The sequence below is a fragment of the Myxine glutinosa genome, chromosome 10 (assembly GCF_964187855.1).
Source record: "Myxine glutinosa chromosome 10, kmMyxGlut1.1, whole genome shotgun sequence".
In the NCBI taxonomy this organism is placed as follows: Eukaryota; Metazoa; Chordata; class Myxini; order Myxiniformes; family Myxinidae; genus Myxine; species Myxine glutinosa.
Window position 1 is genome coordinate 88,879,425 of NC_136270.1, and position 18,947 is coordinate 88,898,371.

An 18,947-nucleotide genomic window follows, 5' to 3' on the forward strand; every position below is an offset into this window, starting at 1 on the left:
GGATATAAAGGGTTCTAATGGGAAATTCTCATGGATAATTCTAATGTGTAATTATAATAGGTAATTCTGGAGTTTAATTCCAAAGGATAATTCGAAAGGATAATTATAAAGGGTAATTCTAAATGGTAATTCTGAAGGGTAATTCTCAAGGGTAATTCTAAACGGTAATTTGAAAGGGTAATTTTAAAGGGTCATTCTGAAGGGTAATTCTAAATGGTAATTATAAAGGGTAATTCCAAAGGGTAATATGAAGGGTAATTCGAAAGGATAATTATAAATGGTAATTATAAAGGGTTATTCTCAAGGGTAATTAGAAAGGTTAATTCTAAAGGGTAATTCTAAAGGGTAATTCGAACAGGTCATTCAAAAGGATAATTCTAAAGGGCCATTCTGAAGGGTAATTCTAAATTATTAATTATAATGGGATACAAAGGGTTCCAATGGGAAATTCTCATGGATAATTCTAATGTGTAATTATAATAGGTAATTCTGGAGTTTAATTTTAAAGGATAATTCTAAAGGGTAATTCTAAATAATAATTCTAAAGGGTAATTCTAAATCGTAATTCTGAAGGGTAATTCTAAATAGTAATTCTAAATAATAATTGTAAAGGGTAATTCTAAAGGGTAATTCTAAATAGTAATTCTAAATAATAATTCTGAAGGGTAATTCTAAATAGTAATTCTAAATAATAATTGTAAAGGGTAATTCTAAATAGTAATTCTAAAGGATAATTCTGAAGTGTAAAGAGTAATTCTAAATAGTAATTCTAAAGTGTAATTCTAAAGTGTAATTCTAAAGGGTAATTCTAAATAGTAATTCTAAATCGTAATTCTAAAGGATAATTCCAAAGGATAATTATAAAGGGTAATTCTAAAGGGTAATTCTAAATAGTAATTCTAAATAATAATTCTGAAGGGTAATTCTAAATAGTAATTCTAAATAATAATTCTAAAGGGTAATTCTAAATCGTAATTCTGAAGGGTAATTCTAAATAGTAATTCTAAATAATAATTGTAAAGGGTAATTCTAAAGGGTAATTCTAAATAGTAATTCTAAATAATAATTGTAAAGGGTAATTCTAAATAGTAATTCTAAAGGATAATTCTGAAGTGTAAAGAGTAATTCTAAATAGTAATTCTAAAGTGTAATTCTAAAGTGTAATTCTAAAGGGTAATTCTAAATAGTAATTCTAAATCGTAATTCTAAAGGATAATTCCAAAGGATAATTATAAAGGGTAATTCTAATGTGTAATTCTAAAGGGTGATTCCAAAGGGTGATTCCAAAGGGTGATTCCAAAGGGTAATTCTAATGGATAATTCTAATGGATAATTCTAAAGGGAGATTCTAAACGGTGATTCTAAAGGATAATTCAAAAGGGTGATTCTAAAGGTTAATTTGAAGGGTAATTCTAAAGGGTAATTCTAAAGGATAATTCTAAAGGGTAATTCTAAACGGTGATTCTAAAGGGTAATTATAAAGGGTGATTCTGAAGGATAATTCTAAAGAATAATTCCAAAGGGTAATTATAAAGGGTAATTTTAAAGGGTAATTCTGAAGGGTAATTCTCAAGGGTAATTCTCAAGGGTAATTCTTAAGGGTAATTTTAAAGTTTATTTCTAAAGGGTAATTCTAAAGGGTAATTCTAAAGGGTATTTCTCAAGGGTAATTCTAAACGGGAATTCTGAAGGACCATTCTCAAAGTTAATTCTAAAGTGTAATTCTGAAGGATAATTCTAAAGGGTCATTCTAAAGGGTAACTCTAAATTATTAATTATAATGGGATAAAAGGTTCCAATAAGAAATTCTCATGGGTAATTCTCATGTGTATTTTTAAGAGGTAATTCTCGAGTTTAATTCTGAAGGATAATTCTAAAGGGCAATTCCAAAGGATAATTCTAAAGGGTAATTCTAAAGGGTAATTCTAAAGGGTAATTCTAAAGGGTCATTCTAAAGGATAATTCTAAAGGGTAATTCTAAACGGTGATTCTAAACGGTGATTCTAAAGGGTAATTCTAAAGGATAATTCGAAAGGGTAATTCTAAAGGATAATTATAAGGATAATTCTAAAGGGTAATTCTAAAGGGTCATTCTAAAGGATAATTCCAAAGTGTAATTCTAAAGGGTAATTCGAAAGGGTAATTCTAAAGGGTAATTCCAAAGGGTAATTCTAAAGGGTAATTCTAAAGTATAATTCTAAACGGTAATTCTAAAGGATAATTCCAAAGGATAATTCCAAAGGATAATTATAAAGGATAATTCTCAAGGGTAATTCTCAAGGGTAATTCTCAAGGGTAATTCTAAAGGTTAATTCTAAAGGGTAATTCTAAAGGGTAATTCGAACAGGTCATTCTAAAGGGCCATTCTAAAGGGCCATTCTAAAGGGTCATTCTAAAGGGTAATTCTGAATTATTAATTATAATGGGATATAAAGGGTTCTAATGGGAAATTCTCATGGATAATTCTAATGTGTAATTATAACAGGTAATTCTGGAGTTTAATTCTAAAGGATAATTCTAAATAATAATTCTAAAGGGTAATTCTAAAAGATAATTCTGAAGGGTAATTCTAAATAGTAATTCCAAAGGGTAATTCCAAATAATAATTCTAAATAATAATTCTGAAGGGTAATTCTAAATAGTAATTCGAAATAATAATTGTAAAGGGTAATGCTAAATAGTAATTCTAAAGTGTAATTCTAAAGGGTAATTCTAAATCGTAATTCTAAAGGATAATTCCAAAGGATAATTATAAAGGATAATTCTAAAGTGTAATTCTAAAGGGTAATTCTAAAGTGTAATTCTAAAGGGTAACTCCAAAGTGTAATTCTAAAGTGTAATTCTGAAGTGTAATTCTAATGTGTAATTCTAATGTGTAATTCTAAATAATAATTCTAAAGTGTAATTCTGAAGTAATTGTTTGGTAATTCTGATGGATAATTCTAAAGGGTAATTCGGGTAATTCAAAGGGTAATTCTAAATAGTAATTCTAAATAATAATTCTGAAGGGTAATTCTAAATAGTAATTCTAAATAATAATTGTAAAGGGTAATTCTAAATAGTAATTCTAAAGGATAATTCTAAATAATTCTAAATAATAATTTTAGAGGCTAAAGAGCCTCCTCACTCTCTGCTGACATGGACAAAATCACATACTGGGCAAACAAATGGAACATGTCTTTCAATCCTGATAAATCTCACACTCTTACGATGTGTCCCCGAAAAGACCGACTGGAAAACCCTCCCATCCACTTTCTGAATAATCCTCTCCAAGAAGTTCTGTCACTCAAGCTTTTGGGTCTCACTATTTGCAATGATCTTTCCTGGGAAAACCACATTTCAAATCTGGCCTCCAAAGCCAGTCGCCGACTGGGCATCCTCCGTCGTGCGAAGTCCTTCCTTGGCACACCTGAGCTCCTCACCACATACAAGGCTTTCATCCGCAGCTCTATGGAATACTGCTCTCCCCTCTGGTCTGGTGCTCCTGCCTCACACCTAGCCCGTCTTCACGCTGTTGAAACCAAAGCGTTCAGAATCATTGGAATCTCCCGCGATGAAGCTAACTCCAAGGGCCTTTCACTCACTCACCGCAGGCAGGTTGGTGGTCTTTCCATCTTCTACCGACTCCTCTCTGGCCTTGCCCCCCCCCCCCCAGCCCTCTCTGGGCTCTGTCCCCCAAATATTCCTACAGTTCGCACAAGATCTGCCTGCAACCCTCTTATGGTTAAACTGCCAAAATCAAGACTTTCTGCTCATCTTCACTCCTTCATTCCTCTTTTCTCCCACCTCTGGAACAAACTCCCTCACTCTCTTCAATCCCACTCCACCCTCCAGGTCTTTAAAACAGCTGTTCACCACCATCTCTTATCCTCCCCCATCCAAAACCTTGATCTTTTCTACCCCCGCTAATTTCGGTCCCCTTGTGTTTTATACCTCTCCCCCCCCCCCCCCCCACCCCTTCCCACGCCTCCTGCCCCCAAGCCCTCTCCCTCCCACACTTCTCTCTGCTCTCAAATGTTGTGGTTGTGTGCTTCCCCTTCTCTCCCCATCTTGTCTTCCACTCCCTCTTTTTGTATATTTTGTTTGTCTGGTTGATTTGTTTGTGAAATAACTGTTAGCTCTTTCACGAGCCTCGATTCAGTATACAAAAAAAAATAAAAAAAATGTGTAATTCTAAAGGGTATTTCTGAAGTGTAATTCTAAAGGGTAACTCTAAAGTTAACCCGCTCCCCCTCAAACCACCTGCCCCCCCTTATCCTGCCATCCCCTGTCTCAATTCTCCCCAGTCTCCCCTACTGACCTCTCTGAACTCCTCATCGGAATGAAAACTGCCACCTGCACTCTTGAACCCATCCCCTCCAGCTTTGTCAAGGCCTCCCTTCCTGCTCTCTCTCCACTTATCATTGCAACAATAAACTCCTCCCTGTCTACAGGCATCGTCCCACCATCCCTCAAAATTGCTGCTGTTACCCCCATTCTGAAAAAACCTGGACTAAACCCTGACACCCTAAATAACTTCAGACCCATCTCCAACCTACCCTTTCTGTCAAAGGTTTTGGAACGCGCTGTAGCCACTCAACTCAAACATCACCTCTCTGCCAATAACCTGTATGAAACATTCCAATCCAGATTCCGCTCCAACCACAGTACTGAAACTGCTCTCCTCAAAATCACCAACGACCTTCTCCTCTCCTCTGACACTGGCAACCTCAACATTCTCATCCTCCTCGACCTCAGCGCCGCCTTTGACACCATCGATCACACCATCCTCCTCACCCGACTTGAAACCACCTTTAACATTACCGGCACTGCCCTCTCTTGGATTAAATCATACCTCTCTGACAGACGTCAGTTCATCTCCATCAATAACTGCAAATCCCCCACTGCTCCCCTCCCCCAAGGTGTCCCCCAAGGTTCAGTTCTTGGCCCCCTCCTCTTCATCCTTTACCTGTCCCCCCTCGGTCACTTAATCCGCCGTCATGGTCTCCAATTCCACTGCTTCGCCGATGACATCCAGCTTTTCATCTCCACCAAGTCCATCTCCACCGCCACCCACTCTATCCTGACAAACTGCATCACTGAAATAAAATCCTGGCTTCAAATCAACTTCCTCAAACTTAACTGTGAGATAAATCTGAAATAATCATCATTGGCCCAAAAACGCTCACCAAGTCCACCCATAACTTTGCCCTCAACATCGACGGTTTCCCAGTATCCACCTCCCCTCACATCCGGAATCTTGGCATCATCTTTGACCAAACCCTCTCCTTCGACAAATACACTAAACAGATCACAAAGACAGCCTGCTTTCACCTGAAAAACATCGCCCGTCTCCGTCCATCCCTCTCCTCCGTGGCTGCAGAAACCCTCATCCACGCCTTCATCACTTCCCGTCTGGACTACTGCAATAGCCTCCTTTATGGTTCACCCTCAACAATCACCAATAAACTCCAATACATTCAGAACTCCGCTGCCCGTCTACTCACCCATTCCCGGACCCGTGACCACATCACCCCCGTCCTTTACAAGCTTCACTGGCTCCCCATCTCCCAGAGAATCCAGTACAAAATCCTCCTCTTGACCTACAAAGCCCTCCATAACCTGGCCCCATCCTACCTGGCTGACCTCCTCTCCAGACACACTCCCACCCGCAACCTCCGCTCTGCTGGTACCAACCTCCTGACCCCCCCCCCCCCCCCCCCCCATCCAGACCAAATTTAGATCCTGGGGGGACAGGGCCTTCTCCATCGCTGCTCCCACCCTCTGGAACTCGCTACCTCACACCATCAGAGACTCCTCACTCACCACATTCAAAACATCACTCAAGACCCACCTGTTCAACACTGCATTCAACATTTAACCCACAGCATCTAACCCCTGACTATCTCCTCTCCTTCTCCCTCCTTTGTGCTTTGAATATTTCCCTATTGATTCTTCTTTTTTTTGCAATTGTTTTTATGTTTTGCTATGCATTATGTTTTGCACTCTGTCAAAGCGTCTTTGGGCTTCCTGAAAAGCGCTATATAAAATAAATGCATTATTATATTATTATTAAAGTGTAATTCTAAAGGGTAACTCTAAAGTGTAATTTTAAAAGGTAACTCTAAATAGTAATTCTAAATAGTAATTCTAAAGGATAATTCTGAAGGGTAATTCTAAATAATAATTCCAAAGTGTAATTCTAAATAATAATTCTAAATAATAATTCTAAAGTGTAATTCTAAATAATAATTCGAAAGTGTAATTCTAAATAATAATTCTAAAGTGTGATTCTAAATAATAATTCTAAAGTGTAATTCTAAATAATAATTCTAAAGTGTGATTCTAAATAATAATTCTAAAGTGTAATTCTAAATAATATTTCTAAAGTGTAATTCTAAATAATAATTCTAAAGTGTAATTCTAAATAATAATTCTAAAGTGTAATTCTGAAGTGTAATTCTAAAGGGTAATTCAAAAGTGTAATTCTAAATAGTAATTCTCAAAGATAATTCTAAAGGGTAATTCAAAATAGTAATTCCAAAGGGTAATTCTAAATAGTAATTCTAAATAATAAGTCTGAAGGGTAATTCCAAACAGTAATTCTAAATAATAAGTCTGAAGGGTAATTCTAAACAGTAATTCTAAATAATAATTGTAAAGGGTAATTCTAAATAGTAATTCGAAAGTGTAATTCTAAATCGTAATTCTAAAGGATAATTCCAAAGGATAATTATAAAGGATAATTCTAAAGTGTAATTCTAAAGGGTAATTCTTATGTGTAATTCTAAAGGGTGATTCCAAAGGGTGATTCCAAAGGGTGATTCCAAAGGGTAATTCTAATGGATAATTCTAATGGATAATTCTAAAGGGTAATTCTAAACGGTGATGATAAAGGGTAATTCTAAAGGGTGATTCTAAAGGTTAATTCAAAGGGTAATTCTAAAGGGTAATTCTAAAGGGTAATTCTAAAGGGTAATTCTAAAGGATAATTCTAAAGGGTAATTCAAAACGGTGATTCTAAAGGGTAATTATAAAGGGTGATTCTAAAGGATAATTCTAAAGAATAATTCCAAAGGGTAATTATAAAGGGTAATTTTAAAGGGTTATTCTGAAGGGTAATTCTAAAGAGTAATTCTGAAGTGTAATTCTCAAGGTTAATTATTAAGGGTAATTTTAAAGTTTATTTCTAAAGGGTAATTCAAAAGGATATTTCTCAATGGTAATTCTAAACGGTAATTCTGAAGGACCATTCTCAAGGGTAATTCGAAAGTGTAATTCTGAAGGATAATTCTAAAGGGGCATTCTAAAGGGTCATTCTAAAGGGTCATTCTAAAGGGTAATTCTAAATTATTAATTATAATGGGATAAAGGGTTCCAATGAGAAATTCTCATGGGTAATTCTTATGTGTATTTTTAAGAGGTAATTCTCGAGTTTAATTCTGAACGATAATTCTAAAGGGTAATAATTCTAAAGGGTAATTCTAAAGGATAATTATAAGGATACTTCTAAAGGGTAATTCTAAAGGGTAATTCTAAAGGGTAATTCTAAAGGGTCATTCTAAAGGATAATTCTAAAGGGTAATTCTAAATGGTGATTCTAAATGGTGATTCTAAAGGGTAATTCTAAAGGATAATTATAAAGGGTAATTCTAAAGGATAATTATAAGGATAATTCTAAATGGTAATTATAAAGGGTCATTCTAAAGGATAATTCTAAAGGGTAATTATAAAGGATAATTATAAAGGGTAATTCCAAAGGGTAATTCTGATGGATAATTCTAAAGGGTAATTTTAAAGGGTAATTCTCAAGGGTAATTCTAATGTGTAATTCTAAAGGGTAATTCAAAAGTGTAATTCGAAAGGGTAATTCGAAAGGGTAATTCAAAAGGGTAATTCTAAAGGGTAATTCTAAAGGATAATTATAAAGGATAATTCTAAAGTGTAATTCTAAAGGGTAATTCTAAAGTGTAATTCTAAAGGGTAATTCTAAAGTGTAATGCTAAAGGGTAATTCTAAAAGGTAATTCGAAAGTGTAATTCTAAACGGTAATTCTAAAGGATAATTCCAAAGGATAATTATAAAGGATAATTCTCAAGGGTAATTCTCAAGGGTAATTCTCAAGGGTAATTCTAAAGGTTAATTCTAAAGGGTAATTCGAACAGGTCATTCTAAAGGGCCATTCTAAAGGGCCATTCTAAAGGGGCATTCTAAAGGGTAATTCTAAATTATTAATTATAATGGGATATAAAGGGTTATAATGGGAAATTCTCATGAATAATTCTAATGTGTAATTACCTTCGCAAAAGCGGAAGGTTATGTTTTGATCGCTGTGTATTTATTTGTATGTCTGTGTGTGTGTATGTTAATCGCATAACTCAAAAAGTATTCAACCGAATTGCATGAAATTTGGTGGGATGATTGGTTATTATACGGGACACATTTGATTAGATTTTGGGAAACAGATTTGCTCAAATTCTGACTATTTTTAACTCGATCGTATTTCACTCAAAGTTATGAGCGACTGAAGAAGAAGATGTCCATCCAGGACGTCATCACTATAACGCGATCTCCCGCGATCATTTCAACCTCAAAAAAAATTATAATTGCAGATTTGACAATAGATGAGGCATATTAACAAACGAATGAAACAGATTTGCTCAAATTCTGACTATTTTTAACTCGATCGTATTTCACTCAAAGTTATGCGCGACTGAAGAAGAAGATGTCCATCCAGGACGTCATCACTATAACGCAATCGTAGGTGTGGCTTTGCTACACAGATCTTGTAGTCTTTTATTTTGGCAACAAAAGTAGCTGCGGCGAAGGTATGCGCTCTACCGAGTGCCCGTTCTAGTTATAATAGGTAATTCTGGAGTTTAATTCTAAAGGATAATTCTAAAGGGTAATTCTAAATAATAATTCTAAAGGGTAATTCTAAATAGTAATTCGAAAGTGTAATTCTAAAGTGTAATTCTAAAGTGTAATTCTCAATAATAATTACCTTCGCAAAAGCGGAAGGTTATGTTTTGATCGCTGTGTATTTATTTGTATGTCTGTGTGTGTGTATGTTAATCGCATAACTCAAAAAGTATTCAACCGAATTGCATGAAATTTGGTGGGATGATTGGTTATTATACGGGACACATTTGATTAGATTTTGGGAAACAGATTTGCTCAAATTCTGACTATTTTTAACTCGATCGTATTTCACTCAAAGTTATGAGCGACTGAAGAAGAAGATGTCCATCCAGGACGTCATCACTATAACGCGATCTCCCGCGATCATTTCAACCTCAAAAAAAATTATAATTGCAGATTTGTCAAGAGATGAGGCATATTAACAAACGAATGAAACAGATTTGCTCAAATTCTGACTATTTTTAACTCGATCGTATTTCACTCAAAGTTATGAGCGACTGAAGAAGAGGATGTCCATCCAAGACGTCATCACTATAACGCGATCTCCCGCAATCATTTCAACCTCAAATGAAATTCAAATTGCAGATTTGTCAATCGGGGAGGCATATTAACAGACGAATGAAACAGATTTGCTCAAATTCTGATTTTTAAAAATCGATCGCATTTCACATAAAGTTTCACATCGCATACACTCCCATGCCAAGTACAGAACAGTAGCTGCGGCGAAGGTATGCGCTCTACCGAGTGCCCGGATTCTAGTTCTAAAGTGTAATTCTAAATAATAATTCTGAAGGGTAATTCAAAATAGTAATTCTAAAGGATAATTCTGAAGTATAATTCTAAAGTGTAATTCCAAAGGGTAATTCTAAATAGTAATTCCAAAGGGTTATTCTAAAGGGTAATTCTAAAGGTAATTCTAAAGGGTAATTCTAATGTGTAATTCCAAAGGGTAATTCTAAATAGTAATTCCAAAGGGTTATTCTATAGTAATTCTAAAGGGTAATTCTAAAGGGTAATTCTAAAGGGTAATTCTAAATAGTAATTCCAAAGGGTAATTTTAAATGGTAATTCCAAAGGGTAATTCGAAAGGATAATTCAAAAGGGTAATTCCAAAGGATAATTCTAAAGAGTAAGTCTCAAGGGTAATTCTAAAGGGTAATTCTAAATAATAATTCCAAAGGGTAATTCTAAATAGTAATTTCAAAGGGTAATTCTAAATAGTAATTTCAAAGGGTAATTCTAAATAGTAATTCTAAAGGGTAATTCTAAATTATTAATTACTAGGGCATGCCCGTACTATATATATATCTAAAATTATATCCCCCCCCCTCTATTTACATGAAATGGTTTGGTCCATTCGCAAAGCCAAAGCGAACGGCTTGCGAGTACGGTGACAATCCCCCCCCCCCCCCCTCTATTTACATGAAATGGTTTGGTCCATTCGCAAAGCCAAAGCGAACGGCTTGCGAGTACGGTGACAATCCCCCCCCCCTCTATTTACATGAAATGGTTTGGTCCATTCGCAACGACCACAGAACCCCCCCCCCCCCCCCCTCTATTTACATGAAATGGTTTGGTCCATTCGCAACGCCAAAGCGAACGGCGAACGGCTAAATCGCCATAGCTCGGTAACTACTTGTCCGATTAATTTCAAACCTTGAAAAGGCACATCCTCGGGTCCCCAGCAATATACCTGGCAAGTTTCAAGTATACCGGACCCGTGGTTGTCGAGAAACAGCGGTCACAGACAAACACACAGACATACACACATACACACACACACACACACACAGAGATTACTGGAATTATAGATAGATAATGGGATATAAAGGGTTATAATGGGAAATTCTCATGAATAATTCTAATGTGTAATTATAATAGGTAATTCTGGAGTTTAATTCTAAAGGATAATTCTAAAGGGTAATTCTAAATAATAATTCTAAAGGGTAATTCTAAATAGTAATTCGAAAGTGTAATTCTAAAGTGTAAATCTCAATAATAATTCTAAAGTGTAATTCTAAATAATAATTCTGAAGGGTAATTCAAAATAGTAATTCTAAAGGATAATTCTGAAGTATAATTCTAAAGTGTAATTCCAAAGGGTAATTCTAAATAGTAATTCCAAAGGGTTATTCTAAAGGGTAATTCTAAAGGTAATTCTAAAGGGTAATTCTAATGTGTAATTCCAAAGGGTAATTCTAAATAGTAATTCCAAAGGGTTATTCTATAGTAATTCTAAAGGGTAATTCTAAATAGTAATTCCAAAGGGTAATTTTAAATGGTAATTCTAAAGGGTAATACGAAAGGATAATTCAAAAGGGTAATTCCAAAGGATAATTCTAAAGTGTAATTCTAAAGAGTAAGTCTCAAGGGTAATTCTAAAGGGTAATTCTAAATAGTAATTTCAAAGGGTAATTCTAAATAGTAATTTCAAAGGGTAATTCTAAATAGTAATTCTAAAGGGTAATTCCAAAGGGTAATTCTAAAGGGTAATTCTAAAGGGTAATTCCAAAGGGTAATTCTAAATAGTAATTCCAAAGGGTTATTCTAAAGGGTCATTCTAAAGGGTAATTCTAAAGGGTAATTCTAATGTGTAATTCTAAAGGCTAATTCTAAATAGTAATTCCAAAGGGTAATTCTAAATTGTAATTCTAAAGGGTAATTCTAAAGGATAATTCTAAAGGGTAATTCTAAATAGTAATTCCAAAGGGTAATTTTAAATGGTAATTCTAAAGGGTAATTCGAAAGGATAATTCAAAAGGGTAATTCCAAAGGATAATTCTGAAGTGTAATTCTAAAGAGTAATTCTCAAGGGTAATTCTAAAGGGTAATTCTAAATAATAATTCCAAAGGGTAATTCTAAATAGTAATTCCAAAGGGTAATTCTAAATAGTAATTCCAAAGGGTAATTCTAAATAGTAATTCTAAAGGGTAATTCCAAAAGATAATTCTGAAGGGTAATTCTAAAGGATAATTCCAAAGGGTAATTCTAAATGGTAATTCCAAAGGGTAATTCTGAAGGGTAATTCCAAAGGATAATTCTGAAGGGTAATTGTTGCCCAGCGCACCGCGGAGCGAAAGGGGGACTATGGTTTTCCCCTCCGTGCGGGCGAGCGTGCGTACGTAAGCGAAGGATGGCATTCGAATTTGGTGTGTGGGTGCAACCCACGTCAAAATCCAAGATGGCCGCCGCCATGTATGTCTAACGCCATGTATGTCTGTACCTTGTGAGAGGAATATCTTGAAAAATAAGCGAAGTACCAACTTCTAATCTGGTGTGTGGGTGTATCTGGGCATAAGGAAGAACCCTATTGAAAATTGGGTCGCCACGTCAAAATCCAAGATGGCCGCCGCCATGTATATCTGAACCTTGTGAGCTGAATATCTTGAAAAATAAGCGAAGTACCAACTTATAATCTGGTGTGTGGGTGTATCTAGGCATAAGGAAGAAGGCTTTTGAAAATTGGGTCGCCACGTCAAAATCCAAGATGGCCGCCACCATATATATGTCTGAACGTTGTGAGAGGAATATCTTGAAAAATAAGCAAAGTATCAACTTCTAATCTGGTGTGTGGGTGTGTCTCGGCATAAGGAAGAACGCTATTGAAAATAGGGTCGCCACATCAAAATCCAAGATGGCCGCCGCCATGTATGTCTGAACCTTGTGAGCTGAATATCTTGAAAAATAAGCGAAGTACCAACTTCTAATCTGGTGTGTAGGTGTATCTCGGCATAAGGAAGAACGCCATTGGAAATTGAGTCGCCACGTCAAAATCCAAGATGGCTGCCACCATATATATGTCTGAACCTTGTGAGCGAAATATCTTGAAAAATAAACGAACTACTAACTTCTAATCTGGTGTGTGGGTATCTACGCTTAAAGAAGAACGCTATTGAACATTGGGTCACCACGTCAATATCCAAGATGGCCGCCACCATATATATGTCTGAACCTTGTGAGCAAAATATCTTGAAAAATAAACGAACTACTAACGTCTAATCTTGTGTGTGGGTGTATCTACGCATAAGGAAGAACGCTATTGAAAATTGGGTCACCACGTCAAAATCCAAGATGGCCGCCTTGCGTCTTCCACTTTGTCAACTCGCATCACTTCACCGACGGGGGACCTAGGCATAATGCTTGTTCCAAAGGGTAATTTTAAAGGGTAATTCTAAAGGGTAATTCTAAAGGGTAATTCCAAAGGGTAATTCTAAAGGGTAATTCCAAAGGGTAATTCCAAAAGGTAATTCTAAAGAGTAATTCTAAATAATAATTCTAAACGGTAATTCCAAAGGGTAATTTTAAAGGGTAATTCTAAAGCGTAATTCCAAAAGGTAATTCTAAAGAGTAATTCTAAAGGGTAATTCTAAAGGGTAATTCTAATGGGTAATTCCAAAGGGTAATTCTAAAGGGTAATTCCAAAAGGTAATTCTAAAGAGTAATTCTAAAGGGTAATTCTAATGGGTAATTCTAAAGGGTAATTCCAAAGGGTAATTCTAAAGAGTAATTCTAAAGGGTAATTCTAAAGGGTAATTCTAATGGGTAATTCCAAAGGGTAATTCTAAAAGATAATTCTAAAGGGTAATTCCAATGGATAATTCCAAAGGGTAATTCTAAAGGATAATTCTAAAGGGTAATTCTAAAGGGTAATTCTAAAGGATTCAAAAAGGTAATTATAAAGGGTTCTGAAGTTGGCAGCATCTGGAAGTCCTGTACCTTGCATTTATTGCACACATACTGCAAAACTGCACCACTTCCCTCGGAAACGTGCGTTTTTTTTTGGTTTTTTTTGGGTTTTTTTGTATACAAGATCGAGGCTCGTGAAAGAGCGAACATTAATCACACAGAAAGACAAACAGACACATAAAACATATAACATCGGGAGCGGTAGACAAGATGGGGAGAGTGGGGGAAGGACACAAACACAACATTTGAGAGCAGGGACCGAGAGACATGGAGACATCGAGAGATCTGTGGGAGGGAGAGGGCTTTGGGGGGGAGGCATGTGAAGGGGGGGGGGGGGTGGGAGAGGTATAAACATATGGACACTGCCAGGATTTCCAGGAAAGAAGTTGGAATTTCAAACAAGGTGGATCTGGGGTGAATTAGTGGGGGTAGAAAAGATCAAGGTTTTGGATGGGGGAAGATAAGAGATGGTGGTGAACAGCTGTTTTAAAGACCTGGAGGGAGGAGAGGGATTGAAGGGAGTGTGGGAGTTTGTTCCAGAGGCGGGAGAAAAGAGGAATGAAAGAGTGAAGGTGAGCAGAGAGCCGAGATTTCGGCAGTTTAACCATCAGAGGGTTGCTGGCAGATCTTGTGCGACCTGTAGGAATATTTGGGGGACAGAGCACAGAGAGAGCTGTTTATTTTTTGGAATTAAATTTGGAATTAAATTCAAGTTTTAGATGTTTATTTTTTCAGCAAGTGTTGATTTTAACTTTTCGCACGAGATCGATTTCGGTCTTCATTCAAAAAGACACTTACAGAGTTTACCATGTCATGCTGCTCACAGGAACCCGGTGATCCATCTCCCAACAACGTACTGTTCCTCCATTTTCAAAAACTGCCTTGTTTGAAGAAGAGCGATTCGTTTGTCCGCACGCAGATGCGTCCGCACCCTCCGACAGGTACACGAGCACCTTGCAACTTTGCACACGCACCTCCTCTGAGACGTACGCAAGGTACACCAGCATTGGTGTTCAAGGTGTCACAAAATGAAGGGGTGAAGACGCGTGTCCGTCACACAATCAACGAGGAAAATGAAAAAAGAGGAACTGTTAACTGTACGTCGCTGGATTTATTGGAACTTGTAAGGAAGTATATACGTTGTGTGTGTGGGTGTGGTCATACCTACCCGTGCTGAACAATGCATCACGAGCCCTGGACCAGAGACACAAACTTTCCGCTGCGAAGAGAAGATCTCCATCAGGGTCTGACACCGCGACCGCTGTGTCTGGGTATCTACTCTTCACTCTATACTATACAGTCCAGGAAGAGACCACGAGTGTTTGACACCTGGGACTATGAAAACTTTGCTTTATGATATCAGCAGCAGTCGTGAGCACTTGAAGTGGGAAACAACCATCATCGTTTCTTGACTCTCGATACTCCATCCCTTTGCGCTGATGACTCATTCAATCGATATTGGCAGAAATGGCTGGAAGATTCAGTCGGAGATCTCGCTCGCTCAAACAGTGAATATCGTAGGCCTATATCAACAAGCATTCTGAGTATTGCGCTGCAATACATGTCGCCTACCAAAGTTCAAAGTGCCATAACTTTGTCAAAAATGATCGAATATGCAAATTTATGCACGGTTGATGCTGGTTTTCAAACTTGATCTGAGGTATGCTGAGACACATGTGTCACGCCTCGTCTCGTCGATAAGCCCGCAAGGTCGCTCCGTGGAGCGGCCTACACGTATTGCAGTGTGAATTATATAATTACCAACTCACGGTCTGAGGTACTAGCGATTCAAGAGATATCAATTTTTAAAATATTTTCGTTTAATTATTTATATCTGCCAAACCACGTGACCTATCGCAAATTCCAAAAGGACATTTTAGTGGACTGACATGCTGAACAGATCTGTGAAGTTTCCCCTCGATTGGATCAAAAATGAGGGAGGAGCTCGGTTTTAAAGGTTCATGCTTAAAAACGTCATAACTCTGAAACCATGTGACGCATGATGTCATACCCGCTGACTTTTTTGTTCGTCATGGTTATGCGATTCTGCCAGCAAAGTTTGGCCTCGATCTGTTCAGCCGTTGCAGAGAAAAAGGGGTTTTCATGTTTTCATGAAAAACAATATGGCGGCCGAACCACGTGACCTGTGACGTCATAATTACCATTAAAATATTCTACATACCGAGTTCCTCCGATGGTGAACATTTGATCTCAATCGGTCCTATTATTGCAGAGAAAATGTTTTTTAAAGGAAATTAAAACTTAAAATGGCACTGAGTTAAGGATCATCAGAATTATCAGAATTACCAAAGTTCAAAGTGCCATAACTTTGTCAAAAATGATTGAAACGTCGTGAAGTTCGAACTTGATCTGCAACTTATCATGAGGAAACCATGTGCCAAGTTTGAAACCATTAGCATTTAGAGTTTAGAAAATAAAGTCCGGAAAACTGTTCTTTGCGTGACGGACTGACGGACGGTGGGACGGCGTGCAAACCTATAGTCCCCTCCGGTGTACACCGGTAGGGGACTAACAAGCATTCTGAGTATTGCGCTGCAATACATGTCCCCTACCAAAGTTCAAAGTGCCATAACTTTGTCAAAAATGATCGAATATGCAAATTTATGCATGGTTGATGCTGGTTTTCAAACTTGATCTGAGGTATGCTGAGACACATGTGTGTCACGCCTCCCCTCGTTGATAAGCCCGCAAGGTCGCTCCGTGGAGCGGCCTGCACGTATTGCACTGTGCGACTTATATAAATTATTACCAACTCACGGCCTGAGGTACTAGCGATTCAAGAGATATCCATTTAAAAAAAATATTTTTGTTTAATTAACGATATCTGCCAAACCACGTGCCCTATCGCAAATTCCAAAAGGACATTTTAGTAGACTGACATGCTGAACAGATTTGTGAAGTTTCCCCTCGATTGGATCAAAAATGAGGGAGGGGCTCGGGTTTAAAGGTTCATGCTTAAAAACGTCATAACTCTAAAACCATCAGTAATTTTTGATATTTTCCGGTTCACGATCAATGATCGATGTGTATATATATGTTGCTCGGCTTGGCTCCGCCCCTCCGGAAAGCACGCGCTGTTGACGTTCGCGAGACGAGGCTGAGGACGCGCAGTGCGGCTTGAGGAGAACTCGAGAATAAACAAGAGATATCCATTAAAAAAAAAAAAAATTCGTTTAATTAACGATATCTGCCAAACCACGTGCCTTATTGCAAATTCCAAAAGGACATTTTAGTGCTGAATAGATCTGTGAAGTTTCCCCTCGATTGGATCAAAAATGAGGGAGGAACTCGGTTTTAAAGGTTCATGCTTAAAAACGTCATAACTCTGCAACCATGTGATGCATGACGTCATGCTCGCTGACGTTTTTGTTCGTCATGGGTATGCGATTCTGCCTGCAAAGTTTGGCCTCGATCTGTTCAGCCGTTGCAAAGAAAAAGGGGTTTTCGTGTTTTCACGAAAAACAATATGGCGACCGAACCACGTGACCTGTGACGTCATAATTACCATTAAAATATTATACAGACCGAGTCCATCATATGGTGAAAATTTGATCTCAATCGGTCCTATTATTGCAGAGAAATTGGTTTGTAAAGGAAATTAAAACTTAAAATGGCACTGAGTTAAGGATCATCAGAATTATCAGAATTCCCAAAGTTCAAAGTGCCATAACTTTGTTAAAAATGATCGAAACGTCGTGAAGTTCGAACTTGACCTGTACCTTATCATGAGGAAACCATTTGCCAAGTTTGAAATCATTAGCCTTAAGCGTTTAGAAAAAAAGTCCGGAAAACTGTTCTTTGCGTGACGGACTGACGGACTGACGGACGGAGGGACGGCGTGCAAACCTATAGTCCCCTCCGGTGTACACCGGTAGGGGACTAATAACTCCACTTTGGCGTTTGGGATGCCAGTGCGAGATTTAACCGCCAGAAGCTGAATGGGCTGCTGTCATATAGACCAATTACCTCCCACCTGTGGATTTTCCAATATACTGTATATTGTTACGGTTTTTAGAACCTTCACTTTGTAAAATAATAATTCTTGTAAATATCCCCCTTTGTAAAGGTTGCACCCTAGTTAGGTCATATTGCAACACATAGGACACCATAGATTCTTCTTTAGTTATTTCATTAGTATGTGTTTCAGTTAAGGATCTGTTTCCAATAGTTTGACTCTGCGTTGTATTAATCAAATAAGATAGGCCCCTTCAATTATCCCCAATCTCTCGCTCTCTCCAAAGTGCCAGTAGCCGTATTGCAGCGTTCGCTGCCTTTTTGGTTTGTTTGCTGCCCCCAAGCCGCCATTACGCACGCGGTCAGAGTGGGAGAAAAAGGGAGGAGCAGCCCGGAACATAGGCGTGGCCCCATCGACGCGTCATGAGGGGAGGTACTAATGAACCCTTGTGACCAATCCGGGCCGAGGCGTGTTCACGGGTAGGCGGAGCAAAGCGGACGCGGCTTGATACGCGAGGCTTCCAGTAAAAGCGCGAGCCCGAAGCCTTTTCATGCAGAGCGGAGAGATCGGCAGATGCGAGAGAACAGCGCAGAGGCGGCGAACATAAGAACATTGCACAGAGGATCGTTTGGGACGATCGTTGTCAATACGAACTGCCGTGGTTTTGAGAGCGTTCGGTACGCTATACGTGCATTCATCCCAGCCCCTCGCGTTTGTAAGGTCCGGTCACGCGCCAACGACGTCAAGCTGCCAGCCGTCCTTCACCCGCGGACACGGAGCCTGGACCATCCCCTCGCCTGGAACCATCCGCCTGGACCTTCCTCCCCTACCAGCTACCTTTCGTGTGAGTCTGTTTGTATTGTCAGGGGCGTGTTATATAAGAGTGTCTAAGGTTGCCCTATGTCCTTTTGTTTCCTCTTCTTGTATATTCCCTTCTTCCATTTCCTCTTTTAGATAGTAATAAATCATATTTGTTCTTCCTTTACCCTTCTTATTCTTTGGTTCCTCTCATCCGGTCGCTTTAGTCTTTTCCCCATTGAGTACCTGTGGCACGATTTGACCAACCGCTATAATCGGGTTTCGTCCCTTTGTTAACGGCTCGAGCTGCGGGTTGCTAAACCGCTCGGCAATCTTCCATCTTGTCCGCGGCTCGGGCGGGGCTCATTTCCTCGCTTACCGGAAGGCGCTGGTAATTAGGTAATAGGAACAATTGGCCTACCACCCGATTCAGCGCTGACCGGAAGTGCCGTCATAGCTCCAGGACCGGAGACGGCCAGCTTAATAGACGAGGGGATTAACCCCCCCTCGGTAAGGGGAGTGCCATACTCTGAAATCCGCAACAATATATATATATATATATATATATGTTATTTGTGTGGAGGT

The 18,947-nt window shown here is 38.1% G+C and overlaps 2 protein-coding genes across 2 annotated transcripts in view; one reads left to right on the forward strand and one right to left on the reverse strand.

Annotated features, from left to right (window-relative positions):
• LOC137434002 (vasoactive intestinal polypeptide receptor 2) overlaps positions 1-14,695 on the reverse strand; it is a 156,202-nt gene extending 141,507 nt beyond the window's left edge. Inside the window, exon 1 of the mRNA XM_078785849.1 lies at positions 14,387-14,695. Within this exon, the coding sequence (XP_078641975.1) occupies positions 14,387-14,398 (12 nt within the window). The 5' untranslated portion in view covers positions 14,399-14,695. The remainder of the gene's footprint in view (positions 1-14,386) is intronic.
• A 68-nt stretch (positions 14,696-14,763) lies between these two features.
• Positions 14,764-18,947, forward strand: part of LOC137433595 (SUN domain-containing protein 1) — a 56,491-nt gene continuing 52,307 nt past the window's right edge. Inside the window, exon 1 of the mRNA XM_078785852.1 lies at positions 14,764-18,408. The gene's annotated coding sequence lies outside the window, so the exon portion shown is untranslated. The remainder of the gene's footprint in view (positions 18,409-18,947) is intronic.